The sequence below is a fragment of the Malania oleifera genome, chromosome 4 (assembly GCF_029873635.1).
Source record: "Malania oleifera isolate guangnan ecotype guangnan chromosome 4, ASM2987363v1, whole genome shotgun sequence".
NCBI lineage: Eukaryota > Viridiplantae > Streptophyta > Magnoliopsida > Santalales > Ximeniaceae > Malania > Malania oleifera.
The window spans coordinates 106,462,977-106,480,402 of record NC_080420.1 but is presented as its reverse complement, the minus strand read 5'-3'; the positions used below and the strand labels follow the sequence as shown (position 1 = coordinate 106,480,402).

Sequence of the window (17,426 nt, the reverse complement as noted above, 5' to 3'; positions counted from 1 at the left end):
TGGAGTTCCATCTAGTTTCTACACCTAGGCACACCAAACTTTTACCTTCAGTTTTTTCCTTTTTCACACTTCTTAAATTTTGATAACCTAGATGGAGAAGATCTCACATATTTCACTGCATTCCTCACCTTTTCAGTTGTCTCATTTGTGTCACTTAATGTCCCGCGAAAAATGGCATTTGAACTATAAGCGCAACATCTCATATGCAAAACCCCATGATTCAATATAGTTACTCTTTTATCCCTTTGTCTTCCTCTTTAAAAACGGATTATTACAATGTTAGAACTTGCATATTCCAAAGTACCAGTGAGAATTTTTCAATCCCCTATCCAAATAAGCAAACCTCAATGGCCTTCTAATAACTACCAATAAAATGTGTAGTAAGATGCATATAATTTAAATTTAAAATGGAAGCCCATGTGTCCTTGATAATAGGGCTGTTCATGTTAATTTTGGTCTGAATGCCTTTTCCATCAGTTTTGCTTTCATTATATAGAAGAGATTGACATAGTTGTTGCCTGATTTTCAGCACCTAAATGCTGCCAGATTTTCAGTATTATTTGCAGCCTAATCAGCATTATTTACAGCCTAATTGCCTGATTTTCAGCACTTAAATACTGCCAGATTTTCAGCATTATTTACAGCCTAATCAGCCTAATTGCCCAAATTATCTCCGTTAACATCCCCCCTCAAATTGATGCTGGTAAATCAAGAAGCATCAATTTGTCAACCAAAAACTGATGCCGGTGCCGAGAAAGAGCTTAAGTGAATATGTCTGCAGTTTGATGTTTGGTGGAAATGCGAGGAAGAGTAATCACTCGGTTGTCAAAGGATTCACATATGGAATGGCAATCGACTTCGATATGTTTCGTACGCTCATGGAAGATAGGATTAGCAGCGATCTAAATAGCACTGGTATTATCAGCATGAAGAGGACTAGAATGAAGCTGAGAAAAACCAAGTTCACCCAATAACCCAGGAAGCAATGTGATCTCAGAGCATGTGGAAGACATAGCACGATTCTCAGACGTAGTGGAGGACTTGGAAACTTTGTCTTGCTTCTTACTCTTCCAAGAAATGAGTGCATTACCTAAGAACATGCACCAGCTAGTAACAGAGCGACGAGTATCCGCACATTCGGCCCAATCAACATCACTATACCCCACCAACTGTAAGGAAGATTACTTAGGAAAGAACAACCCGCATGTATAGGTGCCCTTTAGATATCGGATAATGCAGCGGACAGTGGCTAAATGAAGATGTTGGGGAGCGTATTTAAATTGATCGACTTGTCGCACAGAAAAAGAAATATAAGGACGAGTAATCGTTAAGTAGTTCAAACTCCCAACAAGCTACTGATACAAGGATGGATCTGATAGAAACTTGCCTTCCTCTTGACTAAGCTTAAGATTTACCTCCAAGGGAGTAGGACCATAATTACCCGATTGCAGATCAGCCAATGAAATCACTTCCTGCGTGTATTTGTGCTGGTGTAACAACGTACTAGTAGAGTAAGCTGCACCTCAAGGCCAAGAAAGTACTGTAGGAGACCAAGATCTTTCATGTGAAAAGAGGCCTTTAGATGCTGTTGTAATTGCTTAATTAACTCAGTATTAGAGCCAGTAATTACAATGTCATCAACATATACCAAAAGCAATACAATTCCTCCAGAAGTCTTGCGAAGAAAGAGAGAGGAATCAAACAGACTATGAGTAAAATGAAAAGCAAGTAGGGTAGAGCAAAATTTATCAAACCATGCATGCGGAGCCTGTTTCAGTTTATACAAGTATCGGCGTAGCTAACAAACCTCTGAGGAAGGTGTAGCGAACGTGTCAGGAGGTGGAGACATATAGATTTCTTCCTTCAAATCCCCATGTAGAAAAGCATTCTTCACATCCATTTTCCGGAGAGACCACCCGTACGACGCAGCAAGTGCCAAGATAATCTGCACAGTAGTCATTTCGGCTACAGGTGCAAAGGTCTCTTCATAATCAATACCATACTCCTGCCAATTCCCAAGAGCCATGAGATGGGCCTTATATCTGTCCAAGGACCCATCAGACCGATACTTGACTGAGTATACCCATTTACTACCAATAGGTTTGACCCCAGAGGGACAAGTCATAAGATCCCAAGTGTGATTATCTTGAAGAGCTTGGATTTCTTCTTGCATGGCTTGCTGCCAACATGCTTGGGTGGCTGATTGGGTATATGAGTGAGGAACAGAAACAATGTTGAGAGTGACAGTAAGCTGGGGTATGAGGAAAACCAGACCTATCCGATAGATGTGTAACCTGAGTGGAATGCTGAGGAACTGTAGAATCAGATGATAGATTAGTGTCTAGAAGGGGTGTTGAAGAAGAAGGAGGATGTCGATGATACACCACACCTGATTTCAATCACTCTATAGAAGAAGACATGTCATCAAACGCGGGAAGAAGAGTAATAGGAGTATTAGAAATAACCTGAGATTGAAAGAAATATTGATTTTTGATGAAAATCACATTCTGAGAGATCCGGAATTTGTTTGCATGAGCATCGTAGCAAACAAATCCTTTTTGAGTAGGACTATATCCCATAAAGGCACACGTGACAGACTGGGCAGCAAGCTTGTGATGCTCAACATGTGGTTGATGAACAAAATAAACACACCCAAAAGTGTGAAAGGATTGATACTTAGGAGATATTCCAAATAATTGAAAATAGGGAGAATCATAATTTAGAGTGGCAGCAGCCAAATGATTTATCAAATAGGCAGCAGTAGATAAAGCTTCTACCTAGAACTTAGAAGGTACAGAAGAATCAATCAACAAAGTGCCAACGACATCTAAGAGATGACGATTCTTACGCTCAAAGACTCCATTTTGTTGAGGGGTATAAGGAAAAGAATGCTGGGAATGATCCCCTTTTGTTGAAGAAAAGTTTGAAAAGAATTAGACATGTACTCCCCCCCCCGGCCGAGTTGGTGCGTAAAGTTTTGATACAAGTACTGAACTGTCTCTTGATAACCGCAACAAAATTTTGATGGACAGGAAACACGTCAACTTTAGAGCGGAGAAAATATATCCAAGTGAATCGACTATAATCATCAATAAACATTTCAAAATAACGATACTGACCATGGGAAATAATAGGATTCACACCCTAAACATCAGTATGCACAATCTCAAAGCAATTAGAAGCACGACTACCATGTGCAGTAAAAAGGTGAAGTTTAACTTTTACCTTAGGCCCCTTTGCGGTCACCGTCCCCGACACTTGATTCTGCACAAGACAACCACCACGAGAAAAATAAATGTCACAGTTATTATCTACCAATTGCCCAATAGAAATTAAATTGGTAAACAATATAGGAGAGATAAAAACTTTGCGAAATGAAGAGCCCAAATTACCAACAGCAATACTTGGAAAAGTACCGCCATCAGCAATCTGAATATTTTGCGTGCTTCTATACTTACGAACACCATGGAGACTCGTCACATTACCAGCCATATGATTAGAAGTGCCTGAATCAACAATCCAATAAGTTGTGTTAGTAGCCGTATCTTGCAGGCCTAAGGCCATAAAAGTTGGCACAATCATTTATTGGACCATTGTTGGTGTTGCAGTAGATACAAATTTTCTTAGGACAGTTACGAGCAATATGACCAACCTCCTCTCAATTGAAACACTGCAACTTGTTCCTCCATCGCCCTTGTGCTGCATATGCTACATTTATAGTCTCAAAAAATACCTTATTTGAAGTCATACCCATCTGAGTGGATAACCGCTATTCTTCACGCATTAAATCTCTCAAACAAATATCTAGAGAAGGAACCGAATTACGGTTCAATAAACTAGCTCGAACAGGCTCAAATTTAGGTCGAAGTTTCATAAAAAACTGATCGTGTTGACTCTTAGCATGAACCGCTTGAAGAGCCGTGAGTGCCATAGGGGGAACCTTAGCATGAACAATAGCAGAATACTCCCTCCAAAGATTAATAAAACTAGAATAAAATTGTTCAATAGGTAAATTACCTTGATTGTAATTACTAATTTCCAACTCCTATTGGAACTTCCGAGCACTGTGATCTTGGTGGTAAATACAGTGGAGATAATCCCACATAGCCTGAGTCGTGGTAAAACAGTGAAGATTGGTCACAAGGTGAGACTCAATCGTCCCGAAAAGCCAAGAGATCACCTTAGCATCCTTGACCTCCCATTGTGCAAATTCCTTTTCATCAGTGGGGACTTGAGCAGAATTATCAATGTGATTTGATAATTTGTTCCCTTTCAAGAACATTTTAAATTGGAATTCCCACGTAGAGAAATTCTTTCCCGTAAATCGAACAATAGTCTTTTCAATAGACATGATGAAAGACACTAAAAAAAAAAGCCCAAGCAGTTAACCAATTAAATGGAAAGCCTAACTCAAATCAGGTCCAAATCCAAATAATAAGAGATCCACAAACAAAACCATATCAAACACGGAAGCCTAACTCAAAATACCTGCCTTGTGTGAAAAATGACACAGCAGAGGAAGAAACATAGCACCTTCGTTGATCACGCTAGGAGTCGTCGAAGCTGCTGACCACCACAGAAACTGCCGACAGCCACAAAGATGCATGGCCACCACAAGAAAAAAACACTCAGATGAGTAGCCCGCAACGTAGGACAGTGTGCGCAACCAAGGAAAAATTCCGGCAGCCCCAAACAAAAGTCCAAACCACCAAAGTGGACGCCACAGAGAAGGATGATGCCCACGAAAAGCGAGAAGAACTTGCTGAAACCAAGAGAAAAAAAAAACAGCGATGAGAATCGCACCCAGTGATTAAGACCAAAACTGAAATTAAAGATGTAATCCCAAGAGGGGGGTGAATTGGGTAATTAAAAATTACTTAGTGGAATTTCAGTTTGTTTTTACTCTTTTAATTTAAATCCAATCACAACCTCACACCAAAACACAAACAACTAATCAGCGATCGTACTGTACCAATCGACAATCCTAGATATATATGAATGCTGAAATTTCAATTCAAATTTAAACTTCAGTTAATTCAGTATTTAGTCAGTTCAATATTAGAATTTGAATTTCAATAACAACCAAATATCCTCAAAGATTCAGTAATCTGAATAAGATACATGAGATGATTGTACCTTGAACAATATAAACAATCACAATGGTTTTTACCTTAATTTACCACAATCAGATATAGATTTTCAGAACATGTCTGAATATTCAGTCAATAATATAAATCATCCAACCCTTCAAAGAAACCAATTGGTTATCTTGAGATAAGTACAATCAATACTCATTGTTCAGCAAATTTCCCAACACAAGCAGAACATGCACGCAGTTTATGGAGCGCTGAATTTAAAAGATAGGGAAGAAGAGCAGAACACAAGGTTTTTTACAAGGTTCGGCCAGCCACCTACGTCCTTGCCTTAACTAACTTGCTGTGAGGATTTCCGTTATCACTTTGTTGAATAGGTGAAGCAACCTTCTCTCCGTTTGTAGGTGGAGACCTCTCTCTAACGAGAACACCCTCTCGGGCAACGATTCAACAACCCTGAACCGTCAAAGTTTGCAACAACAACAATACAAGAATTTTGTACAATAAACACTCTCAGCTTAGTAGAAATTGTATAAATTAAAGCAGAATATACTTCAGATAATCAATATAGAATCAAAGCTCACGAAGATATCTTAATTATTCTGATTGTAGGATGTAGATTTCAGAGAATCAAATCAGAATTTTGCTAGGGATTTCAGCAAGAACCCACAGCAGCTTTTCAAAAAGAATTTTAAGTGTATAACTTGAATTTTTGAATTGTATGCGAGTATTGGTTACCCTAAATTGCAAATACATAATCTTCATATAGAGTAGAAAAGATAGTTACTGTTTTCCCCAAGCTTGCTCCAAGTTTGGGAACTCAATCAATTGAATTTGGAAAGAAATCAGCGCTTTAGGAAAGTTTAAAACATACGCTTCAGTCGCCTGAGCTATGAGATCAGTCGCCTGAGCTAATTCAAATTAGCGCGTCAGAATAGGCAGTAGCAGTTCAGTTGCCTGACCCTGTTCTGTTTCTTTATTAACACTGGCAGTAGCATATCAGTCGCTTGATGTATAATCATCAGTCACCTGACCACTAAACCACTTAGTATTTTTCAAATTTTAATTCCAAAACTTGTTTTTGTTAACTCGGAAAACATATTTTCGACCTTATAAAAATATTTTCCATTTTCTAAATCAGGTCTCTAAGTCCAAAACAAATCCTACGAGCTTCAAATGCAATATTGAAAATAGGAGTACTTACATGAGACTAACAAGATAAAAACAGCTAAGTTCCTAAGTTTTCATGCTGTATAGCTTTCAATAATCATCTGAGCTTTGACCAATTCTTCAATATATTTCATGTTCCTCATGATTTGTAGCTTTAAGTCTAAGCTTTCAATAGATCTCTTCAATTAGAATCACTTCTCTTGATAAAATACTCGAGCCCTGAAACTTAACTTGAAAGCATACTTTGTAACCTTAATTTGTTATTATCAAAACGAGATTAAGCCTTGTTAGGCCAACAAAAATGATGGAATCAGAAGAGGGGTTCTGATACCATGTTAATTTTGGTCTGAATGCCTTTTCCATCAGGTTTGCTTTCATTATATAGAAGAGATTTACATAGTTGTTGCCTGATTTTTAGCACTTAAATGCTGCCAGATTTTCAGCATTATTTACAGCCTAATCCAGCATTATTTACAGCCTAAGTGCCTGATTTTGAGCACTTAAATGCTGCCAGAATTTCAGCATTATTTACAGCATAATCAGCATTATTTACAGCCTAGTTGCCTGAATTATCTCCTTCAACAGTTGATGGGTCTGGTTGAGGTTAACTTTCCAACCAAACCTATTAGGTCTGTTTGAGAAAAAGCTCAAACCCAAGTCGAACCATATTGGATGTGGCTTGAATTGATTTGATACTTGGGTGGATTGATTGGGTTACGGTTTAGTTTTATTTGTTTTTAAGTGTCTAATGGCTCGAAACATAGACATTGAACTAGGAAAAGTTTATGTAAAGAATCTTGACCTCAAAACAACGCCAACAATATGCAATACTAGGCTTTCTCTCCCTTAGAGTCTATGGGGATGGCATTTAGTCCCCCTTAGCTTGTTTTTAAATATTAAAAATAAATTTAAAAAAAAATAAAAACAACAAAACCTTTTCCACAAAGTTAGTCCTTCCACAAAGCAGCTCCCTCGATGATGTAGCCTCTTTTCGACGAAAGCTTTATCGTTCTCTCCGCTGAGACTACTCTTTTGACACCATTGTCTTTGGCAGACAACAACTCCAAAAATGCAGGAAAAAAAAGGGGGAAAAGGGACTGAGTGTCGTTAAGAACCCCTCTCTTATTTCTCATGTCAACAATCTCTCTCCATCTTGAGTCTCGAGTCTCTTGATAGTGACAGTCTCTTCTTTAGCCTCCTTTTGATTGTTCCACACCCTTAACTCGTGCTTTTTCTTTTCATTTTACAAGGTGTGTAGGCATTCGGTTATATCATTGCAGTCCACGTGCATGTGGCTTATGCAAAGGATGTTGGCTTGGTTTGTGTGTTTAGACAGGTTTTTTGTCCTAAACAAATTTTTAGTTTAAAATCTGTGACAAAAAAAATTATAATTTGCTTGAATAGATTTCATATATACATACATACATATATATATACATATATACATACATATATATATACATACATATATATATATATATATATATATACATATACATACATATATATATATATATATACATATATATACATATATACATACATACATATATATATATATATATATATATATATTACTGGAATAGGGTTACATACATTCTCATTATGAGAAGAGGTCATTTGAGCTTATTTAAATAGATACTGTGTTTACTTTATATTTGTATTTTTAAAATAAAAAATTTAAATTCTCGTAAGGTTTGGGCCTTAACACCCCAAGGCTTACGCCTCGCTTCTTAAAAGGTAAAATGCCTCACCTTATGCCTTCGCCTTGTAAAACACTAGATTTGAACAATCCTTAACAACTATATTACAAGATGGAATATTTGAGAATTTATTGCTAAGACATTGCAAAAATACTAAAATTCTTCAGCCTCCACAATCTAAAAGGTTGCTTGTCAACTATTATCATATGAGCTAGGGCCTTTCTACATGCCTCCATACTAAAACTAATTGCCACAAATTTAACATCGTCATCTTCCATTTCAGTTTTTTTGACCTAAAATGGTAAAAGTACTTTTGACTCTTCTCTGATTTTCTGTAAGGGAATTTTCCACAAATTTCTGAATGGGTTAAACATTATTCTAGTCTCATTCCTAAGAGGATGACATGCATAATCCGTAACACAATAATTACATTAGCCCTTGGAAATTCTGGATCACAACCTTAAATCTTGACAAAATGGCTTCAAACAATAGACTTTTTTTCGATTAGTGCTCTTGCCGATATTGGCCTTGGTCTTAGCCCTAGCCTTGCTCCTTGATGGGATTGGTGGAGAAGTTCCTCAATTCTTAGGGGCCTCCTCGTCAGGCTTGGAGGACACATCATGTTCCTTCTCTTTTGCAGAAAAAATCTTTTAAATTCAAAAAGGCATATTTTCAAATTGTTAACAAACTGCATATTAAATAGACATGCTACACAATTTGTTTGCAGCAACACTTATTTTTAATGTGAAAAATCAGCATTTCTACAAAGATTTAAGTATTCAAGCTCATTTAGGCATTTTGTATTTTTCTGATCCTGTGCTCATGCTTTATTTTCATTTTATTTTCTTTAAAAAATGTTCTTTCCTAAGTGATTGGGAGCCTTTTGAGCACAAGATCTCCCTAAAAAATCAAAATAAATGGAAAAAAAATATCGGCATACTATAAAACTGAAAACTCAATTAGTTCAGTCATTTTTTATTTCTGGCCTCCATTTGTCCACTGCTAGTTTGCTACTCCTGTTTTAATGTTTTATTTTTAGTTTATTATTAAAATAAATCTCCTTTGGCGATGGGTATATAAGTATATTGAATAGCGCACACACTGTCAAATTATTTTTTTGATAGCAAAAGAGGAAATTTTATTAATAGATTAGGAATAAACAAAAAGGAGAATAAGCCATCTCCCACACTATCAAGTTGTTGCCATCTCACACACTATCAAATTGTTGAGAACAACTGTCACAAGAAAATTAGATGACGTACAGAAGGGATGGCAGCTTTGTCTGCCTTTTCTTTTTATTTACAGGGAATCATAAAAATTATGCATTGTTATTTGTTAATATACAAAAGGTTATATTAAGTAGCACACACCAATGCACATTATCAGGTTCTGTTTGTGTTAGGGCAGTCCTTGGGCATCCTACAGTAATTGATGAGCATGTTGGCTGTCTATTAATCCTGATTTTGCTGCTTCCAAGGACAAATCTGTTGTGGGTTGGTCAGCCACGACTAGTGGAGGTTATATCCAGCACTAAAGGAGATTTTTGACAAATAAGTAAGTTAATAGCACATATTGTTCTTAGGATAGTTTATACTTAGAAGTTAGAACATCACACTATCATACCAAATTAGAAGAAATCTCTCAAAAGGATATTTAAAAAATTACAGATTACCTGGTGTGAAGGCTGGGCTGCCAAGGGGTTTTCTCACAAGCCTGATCAAAGTTTAGGCAGAGGTGTGCAGCAGTGGCCATACTGTGGACTGGCTCTCGTCAAGAGCCGTGCTGCTGCTGGGGGGTGGGTGGCTGGAGCAGGCATTGCTCTGTTCCTTCTAGTTCTAGTGTTTCAGAGAGTAGGAGAGTGGAGGGGGCATGTGGCAGTTTGGGTTTAGCTGCTGCGATTTGAATAGTCAGCTTTTTCCTTTAGGTTTTAGGTCTTATAGGAAATAATCACGTGTTTTGCACAATTGCACTCCTTCATACTTAATTATTAGCCAATAAAGACATGCTACCTATATTTTGAAGTGCCATTTATATGCTTCCTGGTTCGATTCGGTTCTTCTGGTTTTGTAAAACACAAAACCAAACTGAGACTTGATTTGCTAATTCTCTGAACAGAACCAAACAGAACTGGCTGACATAAAAAAAACGATTAGCTCTGGTTCAATTTGTTATTTTGGTACATCTTGTTTGGTTTCACTGGTTTTGGTCTGTTTTGTTAATTGTTAATCTCCTATTGAACATCTAATTTAGAAATCATTGTTGGATGGGGCCTGTGGTGTTCAGCTGAATCAGCAAATTAACACGCTCTCTTTACCTTTTCTAGTGTCATTATTCGTTTGGGTTAGTTGGATATATGTGTTCTTACCATCATCTGAATCTTGTACCTATTACTTTCTTTTTGTTGCAAGCTTACTTTCCTTCAAAATGACGAGTTCCTGATTACATAATGCGTGGTTTCAATTTGATTACATAATGATTTGCTTGGGTTGCTTAGGTACATGAATTTTTTAACCTCTGGATCTTGCACCTATTTCTTTCTTTTTGATGCATAGTTACTTTCCTTCATACTAACATATTCCTATTTAAATAATGCATGATTTCAATTTGGTTAATGGGGCCTCAGAGGTGAAGAAAATGATGTTCTGAAAATCCATCACTCCCATCCTGTCCCTTAATTTCCTATGGTTTTTGGGATCTTCAAAATAAATTGTTACATTTTGGATCAACACTTGTGTTTAAGTTGGTGCTACTATTTAAGGGATCCATTTTTCATTTCTTTTTCCACCACCCATTCTATGGTAGACTTTTGACCGGAGAGTTTCTTTTTGTTTATTTATTCATTTATCTATCAAAATAGAATGATTTTGAAAATTTTTGTATAAAAAATAGATGCTTACATTGTGACATTATTATTTTTTAAAATTTTCCTATGTACCTTTGCTTGTAGTAGCATGCTTTCTCTCTCTCTCTCTCTCCCTCTCTCTCTTTTGATTTTTAAATTTTATTTGGAGCAATTTTTACGGTCCTAGTGCCCTCAATAATTAGATTTGTGCTTGTGCACACCATGCTGAGGTTGCTTCTTCTTGTTGCTTTTTTTGCTTTTCTTTTTTCCTCTTTGCAGGTGAGGTTAGGGGACCCAGGATATAAGGAAAGATATTATGAAGAGAAGTTAGGTTTATCAAGTCCAGAGGTGATTGATAAAGCCAGAAGAGACATGGTGGGTTTCCTTACTTTCCTAAAGGCATTATTTATACACTTTTTTATTATTTTTTTTTAAATTGTTTGTTTAGTTATTATTTTGAGGATCTACTGTCGCTAGAGCGCATTTCAACAAATAATCCAATCGGTATTTTTCCAATCTTGGATAAACAAACTTATTTTTCTTTTTATAAATGTTTACGTGGAGAGGGGAAGCAAGGAAATAGGTGGCTGTTGAGTGCAAGGTCTTCAACAAAAGGAGATACTAAAGACATGTTTCAGATTTCTGAGAATTGGGAAAACATGGGCGTTTATCTTTACCTGAAGAGGAAAGAGTTTAAGTGGCTGTTACAGGCACTGAAAGAGCTTTGGCAGAACAAGGTGAGGGACCTTTGCTCTGGAAGGTTTGGAGCAGGGATTGAATGCTGTTTTCTCATGAAAGAGGAATGGGAAAGGTAGATCCTTGGAATTAATGAAGACAGTGAAGGGGGATTGATAATGTTAATATTCCCAGTGGGCTTCAACTCTAGAAGGTGGAGGTGAAACTTTGACAGTCGGAAGATTTTGGAAAGTGTTGCAGCACTGAAAAAGGTGGGAGAGAAGGATAAGGTCCTCAGAGGAAAGGCCTCACGGATTGATGATGTTGATATTCCAGGTGGACTTCAAATGTAAAGGGTGGAGGAGAAGCTTTGACAGTCTGAAGGTTCTGGCAAGTATTGCAGCTGAAAAAGGGAAGGCTTCATTGTCCAATGATGGTAGTTTGAGTGAGAAGGGGAAAGAGAAGGTTGTGAAGCAAAAGAAACCGAAACAGGTGATGAACTTTTTGATTGCATGTAATTGCCTGTGATGCAGCTCTCCTCTTGAAGGCAAAGTAGTCTTCAGGAATCTGACTGAAATGCATCTTGGTTTCCAAGCCAGAGTTGTTTGAAGGATGAACATGATGCAGGTTTGACACTTGAGGAGGAGTGCTTGAGACAACTCCTTCGTGCTCAATAATATTTTTTCAAATTTGAATCCTAAGATTGTGTGCATATTGAATTCTGACTTTTTGCTGGCTTTAAAGAGTTTGGAGATAATGTCGGGCTTGGGACTCTCTGAAGCTGTATGTTTTCTCCTCTTTCTTAATAAATTTCTTTTGTTACCAAAAAATAATATGTTGGGCTTGGGCTCAAAAGTTTAGAATAAAAGGAGTGCACGACTTGGTGAAGTGGGACTTGCTTTTCACTATAGGCAGGCCAAGGTTCATTTTAAGTCTGCGAGGAACAATGTCAGGAGTAAGCCCAATGACTGAAAAATGCGAGTGATGCCTGAGATTATGTGGTCTCACAAGGCAAGGAGCTTCTTGAACAAGGAAGGAAGGGAAATTGTGGGTTCAGGAGAACTTGACACTTGGGGAATGCATCAGTCTTGATCCGAGAATCTACTTGGGGACGGAAGTATCGTGGTTTGTGATTTGGATGTCGGGATGATTTTATGGGAAGAAGAGAAAGGAAGTTCTCTATGGTCCAATAATTGCCAGCAAGGGGAATGCACACTGGTGGAGGAGGTGTGTTTTGTAGTTGTACCCAGAGTTAGTTCTGGCATTTGATGAAGGGAAAGGAGTGGGCAACTGTGAAGTATATGACCATGAACCTCTGTAGGTGGTTGCTGGCAACTAGTTCAGTCGATGTGCAGTGAAAGCTTAAGGATTAGGTTTTGCGGTGGGTTCTTAAAACAGTGAGGTCTGTTCGTAAAATCACTGTAGTTTGAAGGTTTTGAAGAAAAAAGCTATAAAGAACAGGACAATAGAAGAGGGAAAGGAACTGAAGGGAAGAACACTAGCAGCAGTTGTAGAAAAAAGAACTTACAATATGGCTGGAATTGTACTCAAACAGGATATAATAAATTAGTTGTGGAAAAAAGGAACTTACAACTATGATTGGGATCATATTTAAATAGGATTCAGCTCATTCATTTAGAAATTTAATAATGCTACTTTGAATTGATTGAGATATATGTGAATTCTATTGGATTATTTTGCTTGGTATTGCTCATGGAAAATTTTATTAATTTGGTTTTCCAATGTCATCCCTTATTTTAAACATCTGAAAGAGGATTTTTAAATTAGAGGCAATAATGGTATCTCATTCCCAATTATTACAGACTCTCGTGATCACGTTTGAGACTCCCACAAAATGTACCTTTTAAGAATTTTCATTCTAGCCATTTTTTTTTTCTTTTTCTTTTTTCGTTTTGCATGCTAAGCACCAGATTTAACAAAAAACAAGAATTACAAAATGATCATATTTGTAAATCTTTCCATTACACAAGTTAATGCCTAAAATATTAGAGTTTTCTAGTTTCTATTAAACATGGCGGCTGAAGTTTTTTTTTTTTAGGGGGGGGGGGGGTGTGGAGGAGGGAGGAGAAATAGTTCCTTGGAGGAACATGAAGGGTCCAGTGTATTTATGCTGAAATGCAGGGAAATCAATGACTTATAGATAGGGTGGTTGTGAAGAACCTTTTTAGAAGCTGGACGGTTGATACTACATGGATATGGGGTGTTGGGGACTGCAAATTCCTTATCTTACAGGCTAATGGCAAGATTTCTGGATTTTGTGTTGTGTGAACCCTCTATTGTTGATCTGTGCGATTCTTTTAGGGGGAAATTCCTTACTTTCTGTTCGTTTGAAGGACAATATGGGTATGAGTGGCTGTTCAGAGGAATATATGGCTCCTGCGATGAAGGGGATATGGGTTAACTCTGGAATAAGCCACCCTCTCTCATTGGGAGACACGAATTTGTGGGTGCTGGGAGGGGTGGATGAGACTTTAATACAGTGCTCTGTCAATGTGAAGAGCTGGAGATGGGTGATGGAACAGCATCATGGAGTTTCTATAAAAGGAATTGGAAGAATAAAGGAGAAATTTTGAGGAGGGGGGGGGGTGTGGAAGAAGAAGAAGGAGAAGAAAGTGAAAGAGAGGAGATGAAAGAGATACAATTGGTGGGGAAACTTGTGTTCACTTCTTAATTCAACTTCAATGATAACCACCTCCTACATGGCTTTAAGGCACTGCTTGTAAGAAACCCAATAACACAAAAAATTACACATATTTCTCAAAAACTACATGAAACTACAAACCAACCCCTAAAATACCAAAATATTACAATAAGCCCCCAAAACACATAATCCTACTACAACCATACTAAACGCGCACAAAAACAACTAAGTACCCAATAACCCATTGACCCTCCTCTTTGACACAAGCCTTCAAATTATCCATCCAAATACCAGTTTCTCGTCCTACATCAATTCCCTCCTTCCATAAAGAACTTGATTCTGTTGAGTTGGGGAAAGTACCAAGGAGTTCATCACCTTGAATAGAATCATCTTGCTTCATAAGAAAGGAACTTGTGGTATGCTTCAATTTGGTGAATGGAAGAGCTCGAGATGGCATCAACTTATACTTCTTGTTGATGGAGAGGGAATAAGAATTTTCATATCTCTCATGCTTAAAACAGCCAAAAAGGATATGTCTAATCTTAAGAGGAAGGATATCTCACTGCACTGTCTCAACAATTGAACCAATCTTGAAGGTAAACAAGCAACAATCAGTGACCTTCAAGTTGGTATTGTTCACCCAAGCAATTTTATATGGATGTGGATTAGGTTCGACTTCCAAATTTAACTTCTTCACAGCTTCTTCAGAAATTACATTTGTACAACTGTCTGGATCAACAACCCAAGTATAAAGTTGCCTTTGACAAGTCACCTCAAGAAAGATGTTAGTCTACCTCCAACCTTCTTTGTTTGAACCTCGTGGGAAGAGAGCATATGTCAAAGCACTAAACAGAATCATGTTGCGATCACCATCCTAGTCATTTGGGATTTCTATTTCAGCTTCAGCCGCTTGAATGCATCATTGTCTCCTTCTTCTGCTACGGCCATTACTCAGATTGGTCTTCGTGCAGCTTGATGCCCAAAACCTTGACATTTGAAGCACTTGATTCGTGGTTGGACCTTGGAAATTGTTCCAGAATGCTTGGGAATCTTCCAATGGGTATTAATCTGAATTCTGAACTACTTTACTTAATTGGTCAACTGTCTTCTTTCGTATAACTTCACTAGTACTCTTCTCAAACCGAAGGGTTGATGTAGCTATAGGAAGATTATGTTGCATATCCTCCTTGATCTGATTGGCAACCAATCATGGTTTTAAATCGCGGTAGCGGGTAGCGTAACGTAATGGTAATGGGTGTAACGGGAAGCGGGAGTAGCGGATGTTACATAACGGGAAGCGGGTGTAACGGCTATGAATTTTTTTGAAGCACGCACAACCTTGTGCATATTAGCGTGCTTGCATCTTTTCAGCTTTTAGTCCTTCTTAGAAAGAATTTTAGTGTATTTTGGATCCTTTGGTTCGAGTAACTAAGTTTTTTTGGTAAGGGTAACAAGTTTACATTTGTTTTAAACCACTATTGATAGAAAAATTACGCGTGTGTACGTATTTATACTTCTCATTGTTCTTATATGTGATAAATTCTTACGTGTGCTAAATTAATTAATAAAACAAAATACATTTTACACTCCATTAATCTATTAGACACATAAGACATATGAGTAATACAAATATAAAATAGTTAGAAAAGAAAAAAGGTTGAAGTTGAAAAATATAGAACATAATTATCACATTACTAATATTGTCAAAATAAAATATTTTCCTAAGTTAATATTTTTCAAATTGTTAATTAATGCATCTCTTGTGAGTATTTAAAGAAATAGTAAATTTTGTATCATTGTCATCTTCATTATAATCTTTTTCCCCTCTTGCCATATGGTATATTGAGAATGATTTATGAATGAGAGGGAAAAAAGTGAGGAGAAAAAGTAAAAAATAAAATAAATTTTTTGATGTAACAGTCTTGTAGCAGTTACGTAACAGCTGTAGTGGCCTTTACATAACGGCCGCTACAGCCGTGATTTTTCTTCCCACTGATTTTGCGGCATGTAACGGTATCAGTAACCCAAAAAATCGTTATGTAATGCCGTTACATAACGGTTGCAGCCTTTATTTAAAACCATGCAACCAATATTGCATCGCCATCTGTAATGAGATGACATGCAGCAAGCTTGAAGGCAATAGCTATCTTCAACCCTTTCCTGTACAAAGCTATCATCACATCCTCTTTCCATTCCATGTCAGCAGACTAGCCAAATAATAGAACCTACTAGTGTACTTTGTTACTGTCTCCTGTTTTCTTCTTTCTTCAAATTAAAGAGTTAGAGATGAACACATTTCTGGTAGTTGAGAGGTAAAAGTTGCTCCTGCATTGCTCACTTCATCTCATCCCACGTAATCTCACCATAACTCCTCCTTCTAAAGATCTTCTATTGTTTAATCCATCAAATTCAAGCAGTTCCCTTCAATTTTGATTCAGCTTAAAATACAACTCTCTAGCCTCATTCATGTCATACCATCGGGAACAGTACTCCAAAGTATACACTGAATCATCAAATTCATTAGGAGAACCATCACCATTAAAATCTGAAACTTCTAGTTTAATTCCATTAAATTTATCATTTCAGCCTTCACACAACTCAAGGTATGAGGGACAGCAGTGATACCACTTTCCTGTTTGGTAGGAAATCCAAGGGTCTCTTACCTAAGGCTGCAACTTCAATTTTTAGCCTGTTCAAAGCATTATTAATAGTCTCCAAGGCATGGTTTTAAATCGCGGGTAGCGTAACGTAACGGTAATAGGTGTAACGGGAAGCAGGAGTAGCGGATGTTACATAACGGTAAGCGGGTATAACGGCCGTGAATTTTTTTTAAGCACGCACAACCTTGTGCATATTAGCGTACTTGCATGTTTTAAGCTTTTGGCCATTCTTAGAAAGGGTTTTAGTGTATTTTGGACCCTTTAGTTCGAGTAACTAAGTTATTTGGTAAGGGCAACAAGTTTACATTTGTTTTAAACCATCATTGATAGAAAATTACGTGTGTGCGCGTATTTATACTTCTCATTGTTCTTATCTGTGATAAATTCTTATGTGTGCTAAATGAATTAATAAAATAAAATACATTATACACTCCATTAATCTATTAGACACATAAGACATACGAATAATATAAATATAAAATAGCCAGAAAAGAAAGAAGGTTGAAGTTGAAAAATAAAGAACATAAATATCACATTACTAATATTATTAAAAAAAAAATTCTTAACAAGTTAGTATTTTGAAATTGTTAATTAATGCATCTATTGTGAGTATTTAAAGAA

The 17,426-nt window shown here is 37.1% G+C and overlaps 1 protein-coding gene across 1 annotated transcript in view; it reads left to right on the top strand.

Annotated features, from left to right (window-relative positions):
- LOC131154107 (5'-3' exoribonuclease 4) overlaps positions 1-17,426 on the top strand; it is an 87,989-nt gene that overhangs the window by 53,414 nt on the left and 17,149 nt on the right. Inside the window, exon 12 of the mRNA XM_058106629.1 lies at positions 11,088-11,183. Coding sequence (XP_057962612.1) covers positions 11,088-11,183 — 96 coding nt within the window. The remainder of the gene's footprint in view (positions 1-11,087; positions 11,184-17,426) is intronic.